The sequence below is a fragment of the Haliaeetus albicilla genome, chromosome Z, assembly GCF_947461875.1.
Source record: "Haliaeetus albicilla chromosome Z, bHalAlb1.1, whole genome shotgun sequence".
Classification (NCBI taxonomy): Eukaryota; Metazoa; Chordata; class Aves; order Accipitriformes; family Accipitridae; genus Haliaeetus; species Haliaeetus albicilla.
The window spans coordinates 43674817-43698724 of record NC_091516.1 but is presented as its reverse complement, the minus strand read 5'-3'; the positions used below and the strand labels follow the sequence as shown (position 1 = coordinate 43698724).

Here is a 23908-nt window from a genome sequence, read left to right as displayed (position 1 = left end):
ATGCTAATGAAACTCAAATTACAAATGTGAAAGGTTAACAAGACCTGCATATATCTGCTAACCTAGAATTCCAATCAAGAAACAGATGTAAACCACAAAAGACTGAACACCGAGTTACTACTAAGGAAGTTTACGTCTACTGACTTATAGGCCTGCCTGTCTTCAACAAACTAAAGATACAACAAAGAAACAATTAGGAAAGGGAGCAAAAAAGCTTGGTTTCCCCTGAATTCTGTTTTACAAAGGAAGTTGGCCCTGTCCCTCCAAGGGACTGGCCCTGGTCCTCCAAATGACACTCAAAGTACTCAAGAACTACATTTACCACTGAAGTGAAGAGCCTCTGAATGTCTGAAGGACAGGAAATTAAAGAAAAATGAGAAAGATAAGAAAACTGTGCATTTCTGAGTAGAAACAGAAAGAAAATTTCAAAGTGATATAATTCAGCAGAGAATTCACTATCTTAACAGAGAGGGCACTTTCAGGATAGATTCTGCAAGGATGCTTTTCCAGGAACATATATTATTAGCACTAACATACACAATACAAACAATGCCAACATGTATGAAGTTTTTTTAAAAAGACAGGGCTGTGTGCCTCTTCTCAGAAAACTGTAATTCTACAGGACACACATTGAAGCAGTATTAGAAAATATAAACTGTCAAAATAAGGGAGGGACAAGCCACAAGGGAAAAAAAAAAAGAAAAAAGAAAAAAAAAGGAAACAGAAGCAGAAGCTAGCAAGGAGCATTCCCTGGCTTTTGAAGCAAGCACTGTAGCACTATGGATTAATCTAAAAATTTCCTCCATAAGCAAATATAAGAATGGTGTAGATGATGTCAGCTGAAGGGTTTTTGTGGTTTGTTTTGGGGTGTTTCTTTGTTGGGTTTTTTTTCAAGAACAATGAAAAATGACCTGCTAGCTCTATGTCAGGCCATGTTAACTTGTTATAATACTGGTTTTGTATACAATCTTGTTAATAGCAGCAGTAAAGAACCTGGGGCAAAAACTAAGTCTAGCTTAAGGATCTCAACACTCCAAAAAAAACACTATGGAAATTAAGATGTGAAACAGATGCAGAAGAGACTTGAGAATAACCAAAATGACATGGAAGCATGACAAGAACAACAAGCTCATTAAAGCTGATGATGAACAGAACTTGTAAGTGAAATGAAATACAGTGGAAAACACGATCTCTGACAAATCATGAGCATTGTATTTTCCCTTTGTAAGACATTTTAGGTGAAGAATAAGTCCACTGAAACTTTTGTTTTGTGGAGATGAAGCCACTGCCACCAAGTAATTCTCTTCCAAGAAGGTTTAGGGCTATGAGTCATTGAGTTATTGAAACAACATACTAGCTTTATCAGAATAAAACACTGCGACAGAAGCATTTTAAAACACAGAATGTTTGAAGCTGCACGACAAATGCTATTTAATAGATTAATACAGGTGCATATAAACAAAAAAAATTATATTCTAAGCTCTGGACAGATAAAACTGGACAAATGGAAGCTCCTGGGTGACAAGGACATGTTGGTAAATTGCAGGGATTCTGAAGACACAGCTAGAAAAAGTACTTTTGGTAAAACCCTGTAATGTAAGGAGTAAAACCATCAATGTGGCTTCTACAGAGGGTATTTAATGTCGCTACAGCAGGCCTTCTGAACTGCATGTTAATTCATCAGCTGATACCTACCTTCGCAAAGGAAACCGTGGATCAGAACAGATTCAAGACAGAAAATAGTTTTGGAGTTACCACTTTGGACTAAAAAGGTGCTTCTCAGAAGGAATCTTTCTGAATCTTTAGTCGGAACTGTGCTAATTTGTAAGGTTTCCATCAGAATAACGCAAACCCTAGCACTCCTATATCCCACAATGTCAACAACAAAGATACTAGGATGGACTTACACTTTCAGTTTTCTGGAAGCCTAAGGCTTTACAAGGTACTAGGGCATACTTCACTGATGTTTAACTAGAAATTCACAAAGCAATGTAACAACAAACAACTACCTCATCACAATACTATGGAACAAAAGCTTATTTCTAGGGTACAATACAACATACTTATTCTTTATCAGTAAAAGATGGCTGCTTTCTGCAGAGGAATAGGAGAGCAAGAGACATTTGTAAGGCTCCAGGTGGAGAACATATGCTATGTCAACTGTCAAAGAAGAGAACTAGGCATTCCACATTCCTTTAGAGGAAGACAGACTGCATTCCTGAATGCATACGTTACCACTAATTGTATATGGCTTCAAGTTTGTGCAGTACAGCTTTAATGTTCTCTTCATTTGCTTTGTTAAAACAGCAAGTCATCTGTTAAAAAAAGCAATGTCTAGTAAAGCATGCATTATTTTGGCTGATGCACAATAGATTTTTTAATTTCAACTAAAAACCACTAAAACATGTTGCACATAAAAAAAAACAAACCAATTTCTTTAACTTAATTATACTTCTACTTACAAGTATGTAAGCATTCTGTTACAGTAGTAGCATCAATCAGGTATCCATTGCACAGACGACAGGTTATATGGGCATTAATGTCCCAAAGCTTAATCTTTCTCGTTAGCATCTTTGGTGTCTGCAGAAAAGACATAACATAAAGTAACACAACTGTAGTGATCAGGTAAAAGTCATTGGGAATAAATGATTAACTAGAATTAACCCTAACAGCTTTAGGCTCTAATACATTGTATATGCGTGTGCACACATACATGCACAATGATAGCATTAACTTTTAAAGGACTTCACAGAAGTGAAACAATGCAAAACCCACACTATTATGCAAGTTAAAATTTCAAAAGCATAGAAAACAGTTGTTCTAGCATGCTATTAATAAGTTCCTTTACCAACCAGAGGACTTGGGTTTAAGGTGAAACCCTACTATTCTAGTGGTCTAAGTCATCACATTCAGTCTAGTAATAGAGAAAAATTCACAAAAACATGGAGAGAGAAAATCCTCAAAGTGATTTGAGAATGGAAAGCATTTTGACAATTGAAAAGTCAAAATAACTAGGTCTGATTTGGCATAGTAGGCTTAACCACACTTTTAAGTGTTTGCTTATGCCAGTATGGTTAAGCATAATTTTGAAGCCGTGTCTCAATAATGGAGCTGACCAGTAAACTTTCTGAAATCCCATTTTATTTAAACTCAAGTTAAAGAACATTACAGACTGAAATATTCTTATTGGCAGAGCTGCAGTTTGTTGTACTAAGAAACTTGAACTAGAAAGTTTTTCTCTCTTCAGAGCAAGGGATGGCATAGCCATCATTAAAAGGAAGAAAAAGCAGAAATTAAAAATGAAATGGCTCATTTAATGTTTTTTGCAGTAACCCTAACTGGTTTTAGAGAAAACACCACACAAAGCCCATGCCTTCACAGACAAACTCTTACCTTTTAAATAGAGCTATATTTTATTTTTCAAAATATATTGAAAAGAAAATTGTACTGTTACCGGAAGTTTACAGCATTCGAGTTCATTAACAGAGCAGGCTGAACTGGCTTACAACCTATTACATTTGGTCCCTGCACTGCAGAAGTCACTGAACTATACTTTGCATTGCAGTGACTTTACTGTCCCTGGCTCACAAATACTAGTTTCCATCTAGCTTAGTTTGGAGTACATTTCAGAATTGGAATGGTGACACATGTTCCCCAAATTTCACACAGAAATACCATAACAAGGTTGTCTGATGTTCAATTTAATTTGTCAGATTCTTTTTCTGTCTTTAATGAAGTGATACTAAGCAAAAAGAACTATCAAGGGGCAAACTTTCACACTAATCTGAACTATAGCAGCACCAAAAAAGTACTTTATATTCCATTATAACCTATGGAAAAGCACATCCAACAGCCACCAATTAAAATCTGCATTGTCCTGTACAAAAATGACTAGGAAGCCTTCCAGTTTTCATGGCTAAGTAGTAAATGACACAAAAATCAAACTTTTTTTTTAATCGTATTTGAGATTTCTTAATTAAGCTAGTGTCTAGCCATTACAGAAGGATGATAGCACAACTTGGTTCTGCAGTACACAAAATAGGTCAGAATCTATGCTAGGAAACTGAATTAATTCTCTAAATTTTATTTTAGATTTATTTCTACTAACTGAAAACCAGCCACATATTAAACTTTTGGAAGTTAGTGCATGAGGTCTCCAGTTAAAGAAGCTACTGCATGAAGTAAGTACATTTCTATGGCACAGGGGAAAAGCTATTTAACATCACTCTTTAAGAAGAGTTCAGGAGACAGCTTACAACCACCAATTAAATAGAAAGTCAGTATATTGGAAAACATAATTCATGACAGGCAAAAGAGAAATTAAGCTACGAAGATACTTAAAAAGGCAATATCAATACAACTCTAGTTACTTGCCTAGGCAGGAAATCAGAAAAAGGTGTTCAGGATCACCACAGACTGAATCCAAGCACTAATAAGGCAGAAGAGCCAAAGATATTACAGTGAAAACTGAAGCAAGAAATTATTTATTTTCTAAAAAAAGCACGACAGTTTTTCCCCACTACAGTAGACAAGTACTGTCACTAAAAAAAAAAAAACCACCTGCAACAAACAAAAAACAGTTCAGATGGGGTGTAATACTATGAGAACAATGAATGAATCATACAATGAAGAAGGTAAAAATACTACAAAATGGTAATAAAGCCCATTGTGCCAGAAAAGAAGGATAGCAAAGATAATACACACTTCACTGACTGAATGGGAAACAAAATCATATACTTCTTGGCAATGGAAAAATACATGTCTTCTAGAATATCCACAGAAAGCCTGTCAAATCAATCTTATGAAAACTTTATACATCTTTCAAGAATGACAGAAAAACCCTCTCATTAGATGTTTAAAGAAAAGAAACTGGGAACTATTGGAAGCAGCAGCAGAATGGGAACAGGTTTTTCCAGGGCATTAGACAATGTTTCAAAACAAGACAAAACCTACAGGAGGAGATTTCTCCAGAAGGCCTGGCCCACACTGCTATCTTGCAGCTGCTAAAGCAAGATAATGGTCTCTTCTCTGCGTATGCAGAGGCCCAGACAGATAGCTTCAACAAGCCTCATTAAATATATTAAAAAAACAAAACAAAACAAAAACCACCAGACCAGTTCATCTCTATTTAGTATGGAAGGGAGGAGCTAGCAACAAAATGGCATATTACCAAGATGTCAGTTCAGTTAGACAACATATTTAAAGACTCAGACTTTGAAGAAACTTGAATTGCTTCCCAGAGGCGGGGGGGGGGGGGAATTATTAGCAAAACTACTGATATATATAAAGAAGAAATAGAAGGACTAATGTTACAGCCTCACATAAGAAATTAAATTCATTAATAACAGCAACAAATTAAAAACATAAAGTAATTCCACATTCATCACCTCTCTGTTCTGTATCACTTCAGAGAGAAATAAATAACATAATTGCAAGTGTTACCATCAACCACTTTTTTATCCTTATTAATGTATTTGAAAAGGATGCACAGTCATACTACAAAATACCAAGCTAAGCTACCATTCACAACACTTAGGAAGAAACTCTCCATGCAGGTAGGTGGCTAATACAGGATGTCTTCCATGTTCCTATCTGGAATATGTAAACAACTATCAACTCAGAACGGGTACTCGTCTATTTGAACCACACATCGGCTCTTGGGAAGGAGTCCCAACACTCCCATATTCCTAGAGCCTACTGCCAAACAAAAGTTAAAAGTCACTTTCATCATACAAGACAGCCAAGTTCTTATCACCCCAACTAAAACCACACCAAACATAGTTTTCAAAGAACCATATATACACTGAAGTACACTGCTATAGGGGAAAAAATGTGGATCAGATCTGAAGATTAGAAGCAAACAAAGTATAAAGAATTTCCAAGACATTAATGCTGACAAGCATATTATAAATAAAACCCCAAGCCTTATTTCTATATCATCTTAACTCCACCTTACTTATTATAAGGCTACATGTTATTTCAACATTACAAGTACAGTAATGAATTAAAAATCTATTTATTAAAAATTTAAGATTGTAATCACTCTAATCAACTTGCAAATTTCAGTTGAAATATTATTTGAGTTTATCAGCCAAGCAACTGAAAACCTAGTTTGTTTGTTTTTTTTAACTGCTAGGCTTCCATGAAAGCAAGATGACATCTATCTTGAGAAAATCTCAGTATCCTTCAGAAGTCTCAGCATCTGTTTTTACTATTTAGGTAGCACTCTCAAAGAGCTACTTTTACCATATTAACATGTAGTAACATAAAGAAAGGAGGAAAAGCATGTTTACCAGCTGCTGGATTTCTCTGAACAATTCTGAATTAAGTGACATCCTTCTGCTTAGACTACTGACAAGTTTCTGCACATGCAATTAATCTGTGTTAGTAATCTCATACAAACTGGAACTAAACAGCAAGACTACACAATGTCCAAAACATGAAGTTTGTCTAAGAACTTCCAAGATTAGCCAGCTTGGTTTAACCAACCTACTCTTCTCTTTTCTAGGCAAACCCAGGTTTCCCTTTAATACTGTCCGTTTGAAAAAAGGAATGAGATTTTCCCAAATCTGAACTCCAGGTGGTATCTTCCACAAATCTCGTCTTCCCATGTCTTAAGCAGTGATACATTGAAAAGAAAGCTAAAAGTGAATTCAGAAACTTCCAAAACAAGTAATCTAACCTTAAAAAGAAAACCAAGAGTCCAAAACCATCTCTGAATACACATTCCCAAGTGAGCTGCCAGCTTAAGAGCACCAAAATGTTCAGACAACTGGATAAAGCACTGAGCAACCTGGTCTGACCTCATAGCTTACTCTGATTTAAGCAGTTGGATTACATGATTGTCTGATGTCTTTTCCAACCTGAATTATCTTACGAACTTACTACACTATTACACTACCTTTGACTACCCATGTGATAGACAAGCTGAATTTCTTACTGTTTGACCACTCTCAAGCTGCTCATTGAGTACTTCAAGCAACAGTCATAATTACATAGACAACAATTCAATGAAGTTAGCATGAACTCAACATCTAAAATTGGTTGCTTTAAAGAGAAAGCTGGCAGAATGAGGTTGAGGTTAGTCACACACACCAGCCTGAAGTAATAATAGGAGGGGACGGTAAGTTTACTTTTCAAAAGCACCAGCTAGGCTGATGCCTTCTTGCATAAAATTTCAAAAATCAAAACAAAACAAAAACATATCTCCAAATTAAGCTTCTTTGTTACAAGAGACTTTATAAACTCACTAGACTGCACAGGAGTTAGTATGAAAAGCAAACCTCTACAATAAACTCAGACTATTTGAATTGCCTTATTTTGTAATGTGACCAATCAGTCACTGTGTAGAAGATGCATGCATAAGAGCTTCTGAATCTTTCACAGGATCACAGCCAACTTCAGAAGCAGAAGTCTCAAAGAAAGTTATCATCCTATATAAAAGCAGGCAACTTCAGAGGACAGACCAGAAACTGGACATTTACAATGTCGTCTTCCGAATCCAATAGCCCCTTTTTCACAGTTGAACACTGCAAACCTTCAGCTCCCATCAAATCCCTATGGCATTAGCAGACAACAGAAATATCCTACCTTAATTCAGTTTTGAGAAAGCCGAAGCCAAGCAAGGCAAATCTGTATGACACAGCAGTTCATTAGCTCTTCTACACAGTTACCTGCTTAAATAGTAACCTACTACAGCAAGCAATCTCAAATAAACTGTAAGAACTGTAGATAACTTTCTGAGATTCTCAATCCACTGAATGAACAGTGACATTTGATAAAAAAAATTAAAGTTTCTCACACTTTACCTAGCCAACAAGTGAACACCAGAGCCAAAGCATGATCCCTTTCCCTGAAAACCATGTTGCTGGAATAGGAAGAAGTTACTCTTAACTCCTCAGTTCTGTTATCACAAAACACTTCTCAAATATAGATGCTTTTTTGGAAAAAAAACCCAAACCAACAAAACCCAACACACAACAAAACACACCAGCCTGAACCTCACATGTTTTTACAGGAAATGTAAAACACAAAAAAGTGGCCCCTCAGCAGGTTACATAGATTCATAGGATAATGTAGATCAGAAGTAACCTCCAAACTGCTCTAATCCAGCCTTGCACTCAAAGTAGGCCTACTTAAACTGAGTTGCTGTGGGCCCATTCCTGCTCCATTCAGAAAACCTTCAAGAATGGAGATGCTACAGCCTCTCTAGGCAACCTGTTCCAGGGTCTGACCACCCTCACTGGCAAAAAGTGCTCCTACTGTCTCATAGGAATGTCCTGTGTTGCAACTTGAGTGCAATGCCTCTCATCCTACAAGTGTGCACCTCCAGGAATAGTATAGTACAGCACCAGCTTCTTGACGTCTGTCCACAGGTGTGTTGAAAATAGCAATCTCTTCCCTTATTCTTACCATCATTTTCTTTAGGACCTTTGTAAACACAGCGTAAGAAACAGCAACACCCAAATCTCAGTCAATAGCTGAAAAGACACTTTTAACCCAAGTTGTTAGTACTTCACACTGGGAATTATTTTTGAGTCAGAACAAAACAAATCAGCACTGTACTGCTTTAGAGAAATAGAAAACCTTCTAAAGTTTTGGAGACCTGAAACATGCCTAAAAAGAAATAAGAGGTCCTGTTTAAAAAAAATTGGAAGAACAAGAGCCCTGAAAAGACTGGGTTAGACCAATCTTTCTCTTGGACAAACAAAGCCTACTTTCCTAACATCTGCCATTTATGAGTCCTGAAATGGATGGGAGACATAATAGAAGAGCTCTCCAATTCAATTTTGAAGAGTCTGCTTTCCTAACAGCTGTAAAGCAATGAATCATTCAGAAACAACATACCAACAATGGCGAGAGAAGAGGCAGTCCCTTTAAGTGCTGGAACATAAAACCCCAAACACATAAAATGTTCCACACATCCAGCTAATACACAAAGATGATCACTTGCACAAAGATCAGTATTTCTTCATCTTGGTTCCAACTGACATTATTTTATACCACACTGTTGGCACAGTGTCAGCCTCTCACTGCCTGGTAAGTCTTGTATCACACCAGGAGGAAGCGAGTAAAGACAATTACAGAGGCCTCCAGACTATATTCCCAATTAAAAAAACCCAAGCAAATAAACAAAACCACACACACACAGAGTCAGGAGAGGGTTGGCAGGGGATATGCACATGTCAGATAGTCAACTGGTTTTGTTCATGCTATACTTCATCCACTAAAGCAGCATTCTATTAAGATGATCAAGCAAAAAGGTAAGCAATGTATTACAGATCTCTCTACTAAAACTGTGTTACCAACAAGACAACTCTGAATGTCTTTGTACAAGCTTTCACCTTTCAGAGAGATTTCAGCACTGAAAACTATTAGTCATGCAAGCTTACAGAGCTACTCCTTAGAAGTATGGCCTTATCATTTACATATACACTAATCAGGAATATTTTGGCCTACATGAGGCATACCTCTTAAAACAGCGTTTCTTTTCAGAGTCTGCCATCCAGAGACCTGAAAAGACAGAAAAATAGTCTGAAAGTTAACATCCAAAATTCCTCAAAACGTAGCTGCCACAAAGAAATAGTTAGCTCCCTAAATTCACCTATCAGTATCTAAGTATCTATATTAATTTAAGATAACAGCGGGACAGGCACTTCTGAGTAAGAAAAATAAAGAGTGAAAAGACTGCCAAAATTAATCCTCGGGGGGGGGGGGGGGGGGGGGGCGGGATGTAATACAGTCTTCTATGAAAGGACACAAATAGACAAGGAAGATTACTTAAAAAAATTCAAGTAGTCCTCTCACGATGCGATGGTAAAATGAAAAGAAATTCATTATCTTCACAAGTGACAGGGAAAATAACCAAATAAATAAGCAGAAACCTTGAACCACAACCTATGGACTAGATAGTGATCAGTCTGTAAGAAAAGAAAAGATTTGGGATTGAAGACCCATAGCCAGATGACTATTTTTCTCAGTTTGCAAGCTATATTTGCAAGTAATCTGTTCTTTGTAGTTTAAGTTTCCAAAAATACTTTCAAGGAAATAATTCACATTTCCAGAATCCCTAGATATTTTCCAAAATAAAATTATACAAAAAAAAAAACCCAAAAAACAACAAAACAACATAAAACACCAAAAACCCCTTTGCATCACCTTTAGCCAAAGGATAATCTCACATGAATAGATTAGCTTGACAGAAGGTGGCAATTTTTCTTATTAAGTTGATTCACACAGGAAATACTTAGATGTTACAGAGACGAGTAAAGAGTACTATGACTTCCATCTTCTTGCTCCAAAAAAATCAAAGGCATAGCCTGTAGTTACTGACTTTACTCTTATAGTGCTAAGGGAATTACAAATACAATGATACAACAAGATATTAATGATAGCACTAGGCAAGAACCTCAGTACAATGCAAATAAAGATGAACCTCTTAGGACTGCATTCAGAGAAATAATTACTACTAAGTTAAAGCAATGCAGTTGCATGAGATGCTGTTTTGCTGGAACCCACAAAAAAAGTCCTCACTAAGGATGGAAAGCCCCTCATATGGACAGGACAAGAAACTCCAGAAAGCATTTGCCACAAGAAAGATCTATTTCTGCAGCAAAATGTGGAGAACAGAGCAGTCAATGACACTGCTTCTGAAGAAACCAAGTCAGAGGCTTATCACCATTGCAAGAGCACATCAGAACATAAACTTCTGAGTAACAGTATTTCAACAGGAATTATCATGCATCTTCCCTCACTGCTACTGAAGAGAACAAGCTAACATTTTGGTTCAGCTGGAAGAAGAAAGTGGCACTCAACTTGTGAGGAAAAAGCCAACAACCAAGTTGGTCCTAAATCACCACCATATTCTGCATGTTCTGGTTACAGGAAGATAGTGATGCACTATAAAATCTAAAGACAAGGAAATTCAGTTCATTTTTATATCTAGACAGTTGTTGGAGACCAGGCAAGTGGACCACTCTACTGATCCTGCACACTAACAAGTCCAAAGTGAGTACCAATATTCCTAAATGGATTTTCTTCAAAGGACTGTTCAACTGCTATGACTGCTCTTGGTAACTTGACAGATTAACAAACTGTAACTCTCGTTTGTACCACCCAGCTTTGTAAAGCAAAACAGGAAGTTACTCTTACCAGGTACAAATCCAGAACTGAAGAGAATGCCTGAAAGATTTACAAACCATTACAACCTTGCTCTATTTTAAAAGGATAAGCACATATCTTTTTCTTTTGCTGGACTATAGCATAATAATATTAATTAAAAAGAAGTATAGTGGTCACAGTGGAGCGAGCCTGAGGAGAAAAGTTCTGTGTGGCAAATGCTAGTGATTTTGCTGAATAATTACTGAAAGGTACTAAGGTCATACAGCACTGAAAGCTTAACGACAACAGTAATAGAAGCAGCAGGTATACCTCAATTCACAAGGACAGTGTCATTAAAGGGAAAGTCACAGCTCTAAAGACAAAACATTACACAATGGAACTTTACTCAGACCCAAAACTTAGTGTAAGAAAGAAAATTTTCAAATCTGATGCTTATGATGGCTTGGCATAAGCCTCACATGCTTTTCTTCGTAGCTGCATGCAGATGAAACCCAGTAGACAAACCTAGGTCTACAGCTAGTTAAATTAAACTGTAGAAAAAAAGACAGTCCTTGCTATGGCAGCCAGTTTAATATTCTCAAAAATATCAAATAAATATTGATAAATTAACTATTTAAATATTAATTTAAACATTAATATTAAATTCTTAAATACTATTAAGTATTTTCAATTTTAACAGCTGTTTCCATCTGATTCCACAATCTACATTAGCTGAACAGCCCTGCAAACACTTCATTCCATCAAGATAGGATCCAAAAAAGGCTCCTAACATGGTGAACATAACCATGTAACTAGAGAACTAATGCCTGGTTAAAGGGAAGTCTCATTCTCGCTTTCAGCATGATGCAACTGAAGGCAGTTTTGCATGGTCATGAGGTCAGAGATTAAGAAGAAATACAAGCACAGAATTGTGCCTCTTCAACTAGCTGGATTAAAACATAAAAATAGCCTGTTATTGTAGCCAATTGCAATAGAAAGATATAAATTGTTAATGGCTGAACAGACAGACCTCTGTTTCATAAGGAAATTCATTTAGCAGTAACTTATTAGAATAATATCATGCTGACCTGCAACAAATCAAAAGAATTATGGTGAAGTGAAACAAATTAAAAAAAAACACCAACATAATATTAAGTACCTTGCACTTCTGCAAAACTTTCCATCACAAGGCAAGATATTTGAGTGTCAGAAATTTATTTCAAGACAACTGGATAAGTAGTTGTAGTCCTACTGTCATTGCTAACAAGGTCAATAAAGCCTATACAGTACTCTACAGAACGATGAGGACATTACCACAGGTAAACAACTTAAGATGCAGAACACCTTTTTTAAGAGATGGAAGGATAAAGAAAACAGTATTTGTGTTTGCTTTAGCTTCAAATATCAAAGTTGTTTATTTCAACTGTTGTCAGGTTTATGTTGTTGAATTTTTACTTTCAAATTTAATGTATCATCTACTTAAAGAGAACAGTAACTTCAAACATACTAGCAGTGAGAGGGTTGTGCTGGGTTTAGCAAAATGCAATAACAAAATAAAATTCTTCTTCCAGATTGAGCTTTCAAATATTGTAAACTTCAACAAAATTCTTTATGTTGTGTTTGCAAAGCACTATTTAGTAAAATAAACTACTAAACCCAAACCATTTTGTTGAGCAGAAAAAAATATGGCTAAAGATTTAAATTTGCTTTAGCAAGCCAAGTTATGGTTAACAGACCATGTGCAGGCTTTTATGACTTACTTCAACCACATAATTATATGGTAAGGCATCAAATGTATCCATGTACTCTTTTTAGTATCATGCCACAAACTTCTCACACCTCAGTGGAACTCCTCACAAATCGTTCTTCCCGTTTGTGGGAATGTACTAACACCACCAGATGGCACCAGTGCCCTAACGTCAATAAAGCAGGTATACATCTTAATAACAGAAAAAGGACACACTCCCCCCACCCAAACAGAAGAAGACATTACAAACAGCCTTTACACATCCGTTGTCTCTGTCTTCTTAAAACAAAGATCTACTGAGCACAAACACAGCATGCAGTTAATTTGAATCAGTACACAGTATTTTGACATCATTGTGAAATCAGAACTACCGCCAGGATACAGAGAGCAGCATGCTTCCTGATGCATTTGTTTGGGAGGGGGGTTGTTCTTATTTTAGGTTTATCTTCTGTTGAGTGGAATACTGCATTTCAGTTCTGTGCACGTTTCATGGGTGTGCTGAGCAATTTGCAGAGATCACATCACATATGAACTAAACAACAGGTCAGGTTTCTCCAGTTCCAGTGGAAATTAGGGTATTAATTTTTCATCATCTCAGAAAAAATAGAGATGGCCTGCAAGAATAGTATGCTACTTCCTTCACTTTTCTGAGTATTTGCCTCATTGTTACATGGCTAAAACACTACTAAAAACTAATACACAATTGGTCCCAAAGAAGGATTTTAAATCATCTAATATTACTTACAGCAATGAGTGCCATCCTCTATTACAATACTCTTGCAAGGAAAGCCACTTTACCTTTCAGCCTACTTACAGGATTTGTTCTTCTCCTCTGAAAAGATTCAAGAGCGATGATTGATTTCTCCACTGGTGAACATGGTGGAGGTGAAAGGCAGAGCACCAAAGGAGATTTAAGGGAAAATCAGGCTGCACCTGGCAGCCCAAGAGGCAATGCTGCAGCACCTCCTGGCCCCCAGATAAAGCTAGTAGTGAAGCTGAGCCCGCATTTCCAGTAGGCGCACACACACAGTGCACACATATACAACACATACACAACACAGCCAGTGACAACAGATCAACCAAGACAGACACAAACAGCACACACGTGAACACAAACAGCACCAACAGCCTCACCCTGCTCCCCTCTCCGGCTGAGCAGAATGGGGGTCCTCTAGTGAGAGTACATACTTATAGGTGCAAGGTGGATGCACCCAGCAGCTGGACTCAGACCCCCAGTCTGCCCAGTAGCTGTCCCCTGGACCCCAGTCTCCACAATTGCTGTCACCTGGACATACATGCCTGAGGCCACTGCCCCACTGCAGTTGCTGCTGTAGACTGCCTGGGGTCTGGCTGCTGGTACGCAAGTGCACACACATGCAAACACAGAGCTTGCTGGGAGTCTCCTGCTCCCCCAGTAGTTCCCCTCGCTCTACCCCCACCATGGCCTCACACCCTCAGAGACACACAGGCACACATACACAGAGATGGCTGAGACTCACTCCACTGGTCTCCCAGTAGCCAGTCCCCTGTGGTCTTGCCCTTAGAGCCTCACATTCACCAGGACTCCCACCCTTAGAGATCCCCAGGTCCTACAGTGACCATGGCAGCCAGCCGGACTCACCTGGTCACTCCAACAGCCAGCTCCTCCTCCAGCCTCCCCGCTAGAGAGGCACACACACCTGGCCACTTCACCTACTTGCAGGCTAGCCTGGCTTGCTCTTCACTAATGCGCACTCACTCACTGTAATTACTGGCACTAGGGACAGATGGGCTTCTGACCCCTGGTCCTACCCCAGCATCTGGCACTTGGTTTCACTCACTCCAGTCTCTCCAGCTGCTGGCAGTCAGGCACACATTGCCTCTGTTCTGCAGTCCCACTCCAGCTGCAACACCCAGACCCTCACTTGCTCCAGTTCCTGGCACAATGGACGCACGGGCCTCAGTGACCCGAGGTCCCACTCCTGTTGCTGGCACTTAAGTCCACTCATGCCAGTCCCTCCAGTTCCTGGCACCCTGGGACCTCCGACCCATGGTCTGACTTGCAGCTGCTGACACTCAGGCCCCCACAGACACACAAGCACACTGAACAGAACATCCCTCACCCAGGAAGGAGTTAGAAAGGATTTTGAGAAAGTAAGACAGACTGCACTGAGCAGACACAGGGCATGGCCAGACACATGTACTGACCAGCCCACTACTTACACATACCTGGTCTTCTAAATCCCCTTGCCCCTCTGTCTTCCTGTGTTTGTTCCTCCCCAAATCACCTAAATGCCTCTCTTCCCCTGCCTTTGGCTCCTCCATGAAACATCCCATAAGTCCTTTGCAATCCCAAAATGCTCTTCCCCTGCACCCTATATGTCCCATACTCCTGGCAGTAACACCTCCAGCCCCCAGTCCAAAAGGCACTCAGGCATTGTCTCATGGTCATGGATGTCATGTCTGGACAATGGGGCTGATGGCTTTCCAGGGACAGCAGCCCTGGTTAGGTTACACACCTGATGGGGTGTGCCCTTCTCTGAGTCCTCAATTTGGGTTCACTGCCTGCTATTGTGCCCTAGTGCTCCTCTGGGCTTGTGGAGGTGGGCCTTTGACAAGCTGATGGCTCCTGCAAGTAGTTAGGCAGAGTATGGTTATCCCATTTCTCCCACCATTGCCTCTTTTCACTCCTTTGTGGGTGTGCAGATGAGCTTTACCAAGTAACCTAATAGGTGTCTCCAATCATGTTCACTGAAACATGTTCCAGCTAAATTGGAGAGAGATGGGTTTGATGGATGGACTGTTTAGATGGATAAAGAATTGGCTGGATGGCCACCTCTGAAGAGTTACAGTCAATGCCTCAATGTCCATGTGGAAGCCAGTAATGAGTGGTGTCCCCCAAGGGTCTGTACTGGGACCAGTACTATCCAGTGTGTGTCACATCCCAAGGTTGGCATGACGCAGGTTTGTGGATTTCCTTTGTCAGAATTGAGGTGAAATGACACCAGGGGAGTTCAACAACAATCAACATTTATTCAACCAAGCTAACCTTGCCCAAGTACAAGTGAACTTATTAATATGAACCTTGCATCATGTCATTAAGCCACTGTTTGAAAGGAGAAGGGAGGTATAGAAAAAGAAATGGAAAAAAGAACAAGAAAATGAGAGCCCTCCCATTGAGACATGAGGTTCAGAGTGGACCCCCTTGCCTTCTAGACTTTTTCTCAAAGAAGAGCCCAGAGGTGGCTAGATCCACTCCTAATCCCAGATTTGGTCAACAGTTTTATGTTTAAAAGGATGAGGTGTAGGGACTGTTGGGAGGGGTGGGGGGTAGAGGGCTGTGGAGAAAGAGAGAGAGAGGAAGAAAGAGGGAAGAAAAGGATTTCACCAGTCCTGGGTCCAGCATTGGTCCAGCCAGCCTAGAGGTCCAGTTCCAGAGGGCAGACTAAGACCTCCTCCTACCTTCTTTTATACCTAAAGGGTCCACCCCTGTAGGTGAGGATTTGCCATCATTGAGCAAGTGCAGTGTGAGCTCAGGAACGTTCCAGAAATGAGTCAGTGTTCTCGCCATGCGCAGTTCACATTGCTGGGATTGTCTGCAAAGGGGTTGGTGGGCTTGGGGGGCATCATCAGGGAGTTGCTTCTCCCTTCCTGCAGGCATGACCACTGTCTGACCTTTCCTTCTGGCGCATACATTGTGCTGCTTCTCATGGTTGCTTAAGATAAGGAAGTGTGGCTTTGGAGAAGCGCAGTCCCACCCCCCATGGGGCCTTCTCCTCCAGCCACATTTTCCTGTTCACACAACTCCTGCACTTCTACAGAGGCCATCTTCTCCACCAAAGTTCTTTAACAAATGTTTGAGACATTGGCTACAATTTGTTAGACCATCACAGTATCTTCATCACTGACATAGTGGGATTGAGTGCACTCTCATCAAGTTTGTGGATGACACCAAGATGAGTGGTGTAGTTGATAAGCTTGACAGAAGGGATGTCATCCAGAGGGACCTTGATAGGTTTGAGGAGTTGGCCAATGTGAAGCTCATGAAGTTCAACAAGGCCAAGTCCAAGGTCCTGTACCTAGGTCATGGAAATCCCCCATATCAATCCAGGCTGAGGGATGAAGGGATCGAGAGCAACCCAGGAAAGAAGGACTTAGTGATACTGATGAGAAGAAAATTGGACATGAGCCAGCAATGCATGCTTGCAGCCCAGAAAGTCAATTGTATCCTGGGCTGCATAAAAAGAAGCATGGCCAGCAAATCAAAGGAGGCGATTCTCCCCATCTACTTCACTCTCATGACACCCCACCCTGAGTAACGCATACGTTCGTAGAGTACAGCTCTGTGTCCCCCAGTACAAGAAAGACATGGACCTGTTAGAGCAGGTCCAGATAAGGGCCACAAAAATTATCAGAAGGATGAAACACCTCTCCTATAAGCAAGGGCTGAGAGAGTTGGGGTTGTTCAGCCTGGAGAAGCAACTTCTCTGGGGAAACCTTATTGTGGTCTTTCAATATTCAAAGGGTGCTTACGAGAAAGATGGAGAGAGACTTGTTAGCGGGGCCTGCAGTGACAAGACAAAAGGCAATAGTTTTAAACTGAAGGACGGTAGCTTTAGATTGGATATAAGGAAGAAAGTTTTACAAGGGTGGTGAGACACTGGAACAGGCTGCCCAGAGAAGCTGTGGATGCCCCATCCCTGGAAGTGTCCAGGATCAGGAGCTTTGAGCAACCTGATCTAGTGAAAGATGTCGCTGCCCATGGCAGAGGGGTTGGACTAGATGATCTTTGAAGGTCCCTTCCAACCCAAACCATTCTATGGTTCTATGATTCTAAGCAAAGTAAGTGTAAGCTGTTCTTTTGCCCTGCAAAAGGGAAATACTTAATCAGAGGGTGCAGAACACAGGATGGACACTCACCAGGAGGAGTTCTTCTTCCAAGAAGTTATTTCTCAGCTTGCCAACAAGCAAGTATTATTTTGTCTGTACCAGACCTATCAAAATAGGGCATTCTACTGCATGCTTAGAAACAGTTATCCCTTTCAGTCTCTCACAGCAATGCTTGTGGAACATATGAATGCCAAACCAGAGTAAACTGCTGACAATTAGATACATACGTCAGCTGCAGTTCAGAAAAGAAGACAAACATACATGCAAGTAGTGTAACTTTACTTCTGTGTGCTCAGGTCTAAGATAGTGCAGATGATCCCTTAAGGAAATCCACTGGAAAAATCTGCTAAATGAACATTTTGTGAAGTCCCCTTAATATTTACAGTTCGTCCCAATTAAAAAACACAACAGTCGTCATGCCTGGAAGTCATCATATGTATTTTTTAAATCCAGTTAAAGCGAGATGAAAGACTATCTCCCTCCTCTTCCAAATCCAGAATAGTCTAACAAATATACTTAAGCATAGGGTGAACCTCCAAAGACTTTAACTCAGCCATGCTATCATTTACTCTGTGTATTGGAAACTGGAAGCATGCAGGAAGAATATAGCTTCTCGAAGTTCATGTTATCTTAAAATATGACATTTAGAATAAAGAGCCTTTATTTACTATCACATGTAAAATACTAGCTGCCTTTACTACTAGAAAAAAATGGGTTTAACAACCTAGCCATTTCAATTACACAGCACAAAGTGCACATAATTATTCAGGTAAGCCACTACCCTAATGTTTCTTTCAGGGACTTGCCTGCCTGCCACAACTAAGTGTGACTTAACAGCTTGATTCTTACAACCAACACAACATTCTCCACTATTTGAGCTTCTAGCCAATTACAACCCAATCTCAGTTCCTTCATAATCGCTATTTCAAAACACAGGTTTAAGTTAATTTCACTAAAGACCATAGAATCGTGGAATCATTTAGGTTGGAAAGGACCTTTAAGATCATTGAGTCCAACCTAACACAATGTTAACCTAACACTACCAAGTCCACCACTAAACCATGTCCCTAAGCACCACATCCACACATCTTTAAAATACCTCCAGGGATGGTGACTCCACCACTTCCCTGGGCAGCCTGTTCCAATGCTTGATAACCCTTTTGGTGAAGAAATTTTTCCTAATATCCAATCTAAACCTCCCTGGCGCAACTTGAGGCCATTTCCTCTCGTCCTATCCTTGTTACCTGGGAGAAGAGACCAACACCCACCTTGCCACAACCTCCTTTCAGGTAGTTGTAGAATGCAGTAAGGTCTCCCCTCAGCCTCCTTTTCTCTAGACTAGGCAACCCCAGTTCCTTCAGCCACTCCTTATAAGACTTGTTCTCTAGAGCCTTCACCAGTTTCATTGCCCTTCTTTGGACACGGTCCAGCACCTCAGTGTCTTTCTTGCAGTGAGTGGCCCAGAGCTGAACACAGTATTCAGGTGCGGCCTCACCAGTGCCAAGTACAAAGGGACAATCACTTCCCTGCTCCTGCTGGCCACACTATTTCTGACACAAGTCAGGATGCTATTGGCCTTCTTGACCACCTGGGCACACTGCTGGCTCATATTCAGCTGGCTGTTGACCAACACCCCAGGCCCTTTTCTGCCAGGCAGCCTTCCAGCCACTCTTCCCCAAGCCCGTAGTGTTGCATGGGGTTGTCGTGACCCAAGTGCAGGACCTGGCACTTAGCCTTGCTGAACCTCAGACGATTGGCCTTGACCATTGATCCAGCCTGTCCAAATCCCTCTGCGGAGCCTTCCTACCCTCCAGCAGATCAACACTCCCGCCCAACTTGGTGTCGTCTACAAACTTACTGAGGGCACACTCGATCCTCTCATCCTGATCACTGATAAAGATATTTCACAGAACTGGCCCCAATACTGAGCCCTGGGGAACGCCACTTGTGACCAGCCACCAGCTGGATTTAACTCCACTCACCACCGCTCTTTCGGCTCAGCCATCTAGCCAGTTTTTTACCCACCAAAGCATATGCCCGTCCAAGCCACAAGCAGCCAGTTTCTCCAGGAGAATGCCATGGGAAATAGTGTCAAAAGCTTTACTGAAGTCTAGGTAGACAACATCCACAACCTTTCCATCATCCACTAAGTGGGTGACCTTGTCATAGCCTGAGATCAGGTTAGTCCATCAAGATAAAAACTAGGATATCACAAGGCGTATATAAAACTTATGTTATCAGAACGTGCTTACCTTTTATGAAGGGATTAGAAAGTCACCATGCCTTTGTTCTTACATACTCCAATATTTTGGGGGGGGGGGGGGGGGGGGGGGGAAGAAGGAGCATGGGGGTGCTGAGACACTTCACTGTTCCCTAATAAATCAGGAGCTTTCTTTGGAAGGTATAACTTCATAAGCTGCAGGCAAGTTATTTATTTCTTCCCAGTATCTTGAATGTGTCAGAGGTACTGCCTCCTGGCATCAAGAACACTTGGCCTACAAAAGACATTCACAAAGCTAGAGTCACACAACTAAGCAAAAGGGAATGTGAAAAGAGAAGGACAACCAGAACAGAACAGTACCTAAAGCTCCAGACTGCTATCACATTTTTCTCTCTGAAATATTCCCCAAGTCTATTTCTTTTAAGCACTGTTCTCAAGAACCAGCAAAAAAGAACAATAAAAACCCCCCATCTTACTTTCTGGACAGCAAGTAAAAGCCCCTTCAAGACAGACATCTAAAAAGTTTTAATTAATACAAGAGTATTACTATCGCCACAAGAATACTGGAGAAAATTTAAAATAAACACCAAAGCTCATGAACCCAGTTTTAAACTGACTATGTGAGCTGGTAACTGGAAGGGTTGTTTTAGTTTTGCTTTGTTGGGTTTTTTTAATCTCTAATCTTGGTTCCATAACTAGATAGATGAGCAAGATGTTTTTTCTCTCCCTGCCTGCAACCACCTAGCAACCAAACTAAGATCTGCCTGAATATTTCTGTAGTAAAATTGCCTGTATGTAGTAAGTATAACTCAATCTTCAATATTACTACCCAAGAGATTGCTTCTGTGATGGGTTTTACACTAGTCAGATTTTTAAGTCAGAAATTGTTACTATTCAGTAGTCATTACACATTACTCTTAAGTTTTTAAGAATTTAATTCATGATCAAAAGTCAAAGAGTAGTTGGTGACTAGACAAGTCAAGCAAATGTATGAATAAAGTGATCTTTAGCCAACTTCTTTGAAATAAAGTCTGTCACATTATTTTAGAGAAGTTAGATCATGATTAATGGCAACGTCAGCCATCAGGTAAGAAAAAACAAAGAAGAGACTCTAATATCACATCACTTTCATAAAAACATCCTCTGAAAATGACCATGTACTACTCATTTCTTTGATCTATTATGTTCAAGAGTACTTTGGTCTTTTTTGAGGAGACTTGACTAACAGGTTAAAGAGAAACTACTTGGGGTGTAGTCACAACATTACTAACAGTTCCACTAAGGTACCTTAAGAAATGTCCACCCCAAAGCAAAACACATTCACTTTTACACAGGTCTCATTCATTTCAATGCAAAATACAAGACACCACTGTTAATAAATGACATGTAAAGAGTGACACAAAAGTTTGAGATAAAGTAGAAGTAATAATCAGGACATAGTAGCATTAAATCTGCCTATTCAATCTTTATTCACCCCACATACTTACCTGTCATGGTGTAATGAGGGACTGTTCTATCCAATACTTTTCCATAAAACACCTCTTTCTGTCTACACAAAATGAATTATGCCCTGGAGTAAGTTGTCAAAACAGCAAAGATAACACTTCAAAATTTCTGTCTTGCATGTTATTAGTAAAAGACATAATGAGGAAAAAAGGACTTCAGCAAGGCAGAAGAAATAGCAATGCAGCTGACAACCAAGTGATTCAAAACTGGGTCCTACACCCCTTCACACAGATTTTGGTACCTTATTTTCCGTCATTTCATTTTGCAGAGGAGAACGAGGAACATCAAACACCACCTCCTCCCAGCTGTTACAGGAATTAACTTTCTTCAAAAATTCACAAAAGTACTATCAAAATGTTAACTATATTTAAAAAAACAAACAAACAAACAACAGAGCCATTCTATCCAAGTTTGGCATCTAATCATAAAAAAATCAAAGTTACTAGTTACAAAGTTACTGACACACAGGTGTCATACCAGGGCTGGATACTAAGACATTTTAATATAAGGTTTTATTTAAATATTTTCTCTCATACATTACTTAGATTTGGAGTCTGTATTAAAACTGACTGTATTAGGGTCCTGAACAGTCAAACAACTACTACCTGCTTGCTAAATTTTAGCTAAAAATGGTCACACAACCAATCCCTCAAAGCGTCTGCAGCAAGAGAGATATACAAATACCCAAATTATGGCAGTTATTTATCAACTAAATAATTAACTGTTTTTCCTTTAATAAAAACAACTAAATACAATAAATTCCAGTTTGCCAATAAAAAGACAAAAGAGTAGAGAGTTGTAATATGCAGTATTTTACTGTACTTTAAAAACTCATCTACATCTTTGTCTACCCATTAGCATAACATAACACTGCAAATAAGATGGACATCATCCTTGCATTGAGACTCATATTTCATTTTCGGTAAATGTTGAGCATTGAGCTTTATTAGATTCATAGTAGGTCTGAATTCATAGTCACCATGACTTAGTAATATAAAATCCCCCATATACAGTGCCTTCCATCCAAACATGTGAAAGCACAAGTTTCAAACATTAGCAATATTTACTGCAGCCATGATCAGATATATATTAACCCAGAATGTGTCACGGGTTAGTTTTAATAGCCACAGTCTGCTGTCAGTGCAATTTTGTAAGCCATTGGTGAAACACCTTCTGAAATAATATTCAATTCTAGTTGAACACATTAAGGAAGAATGGCATGAAACTGGACTAAGTACCAGAAAGGGTTATCACAATTAGAACAGTGTGAACGAAAAAAAACCTCTGCCCTTCCTATATTCCCCTATCACATCCTGGCCTGAGAGGGCAGTATGACTGCTACTTATAAGGAGAAAGCAGAAAGAGTTATTTATTTAAGCTAAACACATACTATGGAAAGAAAACACATGCATAAACTATCTAAGAGCTAAGTTTAGGAGGACTTTAGAAAAACATTCCCAAATATCTGTAATAGTCTCACAATTCAGTTAATGTAGGTAATCAGAAGCCTTGTTTACTTACCTAGAGACAGTGGGAGATGGCAGACACATCAGCAAAGTTAACTAAATGATCCAGACAATACTTCAGACTTTTATTGTTTCTCTAAGATGGAGCCCCTGATACAGCAAGGTCACAGTAAACTCACAAAGACGACAATAAATATGTGTTCTTCCTTCTCGGTATGCCAACTGCAGACCAACGAATGCAAACTACGCCATACCTTCAATTCTTTGATTTGCAGTGCATCCATTATTAATCCCCTCTTGTAAAGACTACCTGTAACATCTTCAAACCTTTCGTGTAGAAGCCCGCTATAGAGTTTTGTTGCAGGAGTATATATAAGGAAAGAAAATAAAAGCATATTTAAAATGTACAAATGAAATTCAAAAGAGCGCAGAAATTAGGCACCCTGCTTCTATCAAGCTGGAGACAGCTTTTGGCATTAGCTGCCTTCAGCTCTGAAGGTGAAAGCAAACACAGTGCAAAGAAATGCAAGGCTAAGGTTTTCCTGACTTCAGACAATGATGATTGAAAATTGCCTTATATGAATATGTATAAAGCATCAATACTAAATCAGACCTGGCATTTTAAAAGGTTCTGTTTAGGAAGAGAAGCAATAAGAGTAAAAAGTAAGAGAACAGCAGATTTTTAAAGTAAGCAAAATGTATATACACACTAAATGCAACCTGGCCTACTTACTTGATTGCTTCCCACCTACCATCACAACTGTCAGCCCCAGTGTGTTATTCCCCATATCCTTCCTCTTTCACTCTTTCTACTGCCTCAACTCTTCATACAGAGTAAGGCAAGGGATAAATATGTATTACATCCACCCAAGACACATTGGCAAGTGTAATTATGGAAGACATCACATTCTCATAATTCAGCAATAGGATGCTTTTCAAGTGGCAACAGATGGCAGGCATCTCTTATCAGAAATAAAACATGATCAGAATACATGATAT

General features: G+C 39.6%; 1 protein-coding gene across 13 annotated transcripts in view; it reads right to left on the bottom strand.

The window, feature by feature from the left end:
- The window catches only part of PCGF3 (polycomb group ring finger 3), a 63152-nt gene that overhangs the window by 19579 nt on the left and 19665 nt on the right, over positions 1-23908 (bottom strand). For 5 of the 13 annotated variants that reach the window (XM_069776670.1, XM_069776672.1, XM_069776660.1 and 2 more), the window contains 2 exons: positions 9471-9513; positions 2463-2580 (listed from right to left, as the gene is read on the bottom strand). In XM_069776670.1, coding sequence (XP_069632771.1) covers positions 2463-2571 — 109 coding nt within the window. In that variant the 5' untranslated portion in view covers positions 2572-2580; positions 9471-9513. Of the gene's footprint in view, positions 1-2462; positions 2596-4374; positions 4430-9470; positions 9514-19968; positions 20212-21684; positions 22122-22964; positions 23255-23908 lie in introns of those variants that run through there. The other 8 variants (XM_069776669.1, XM_069776668.1, XM_069776661.1 and 5 more) reach the window with 7 other exon arrangements.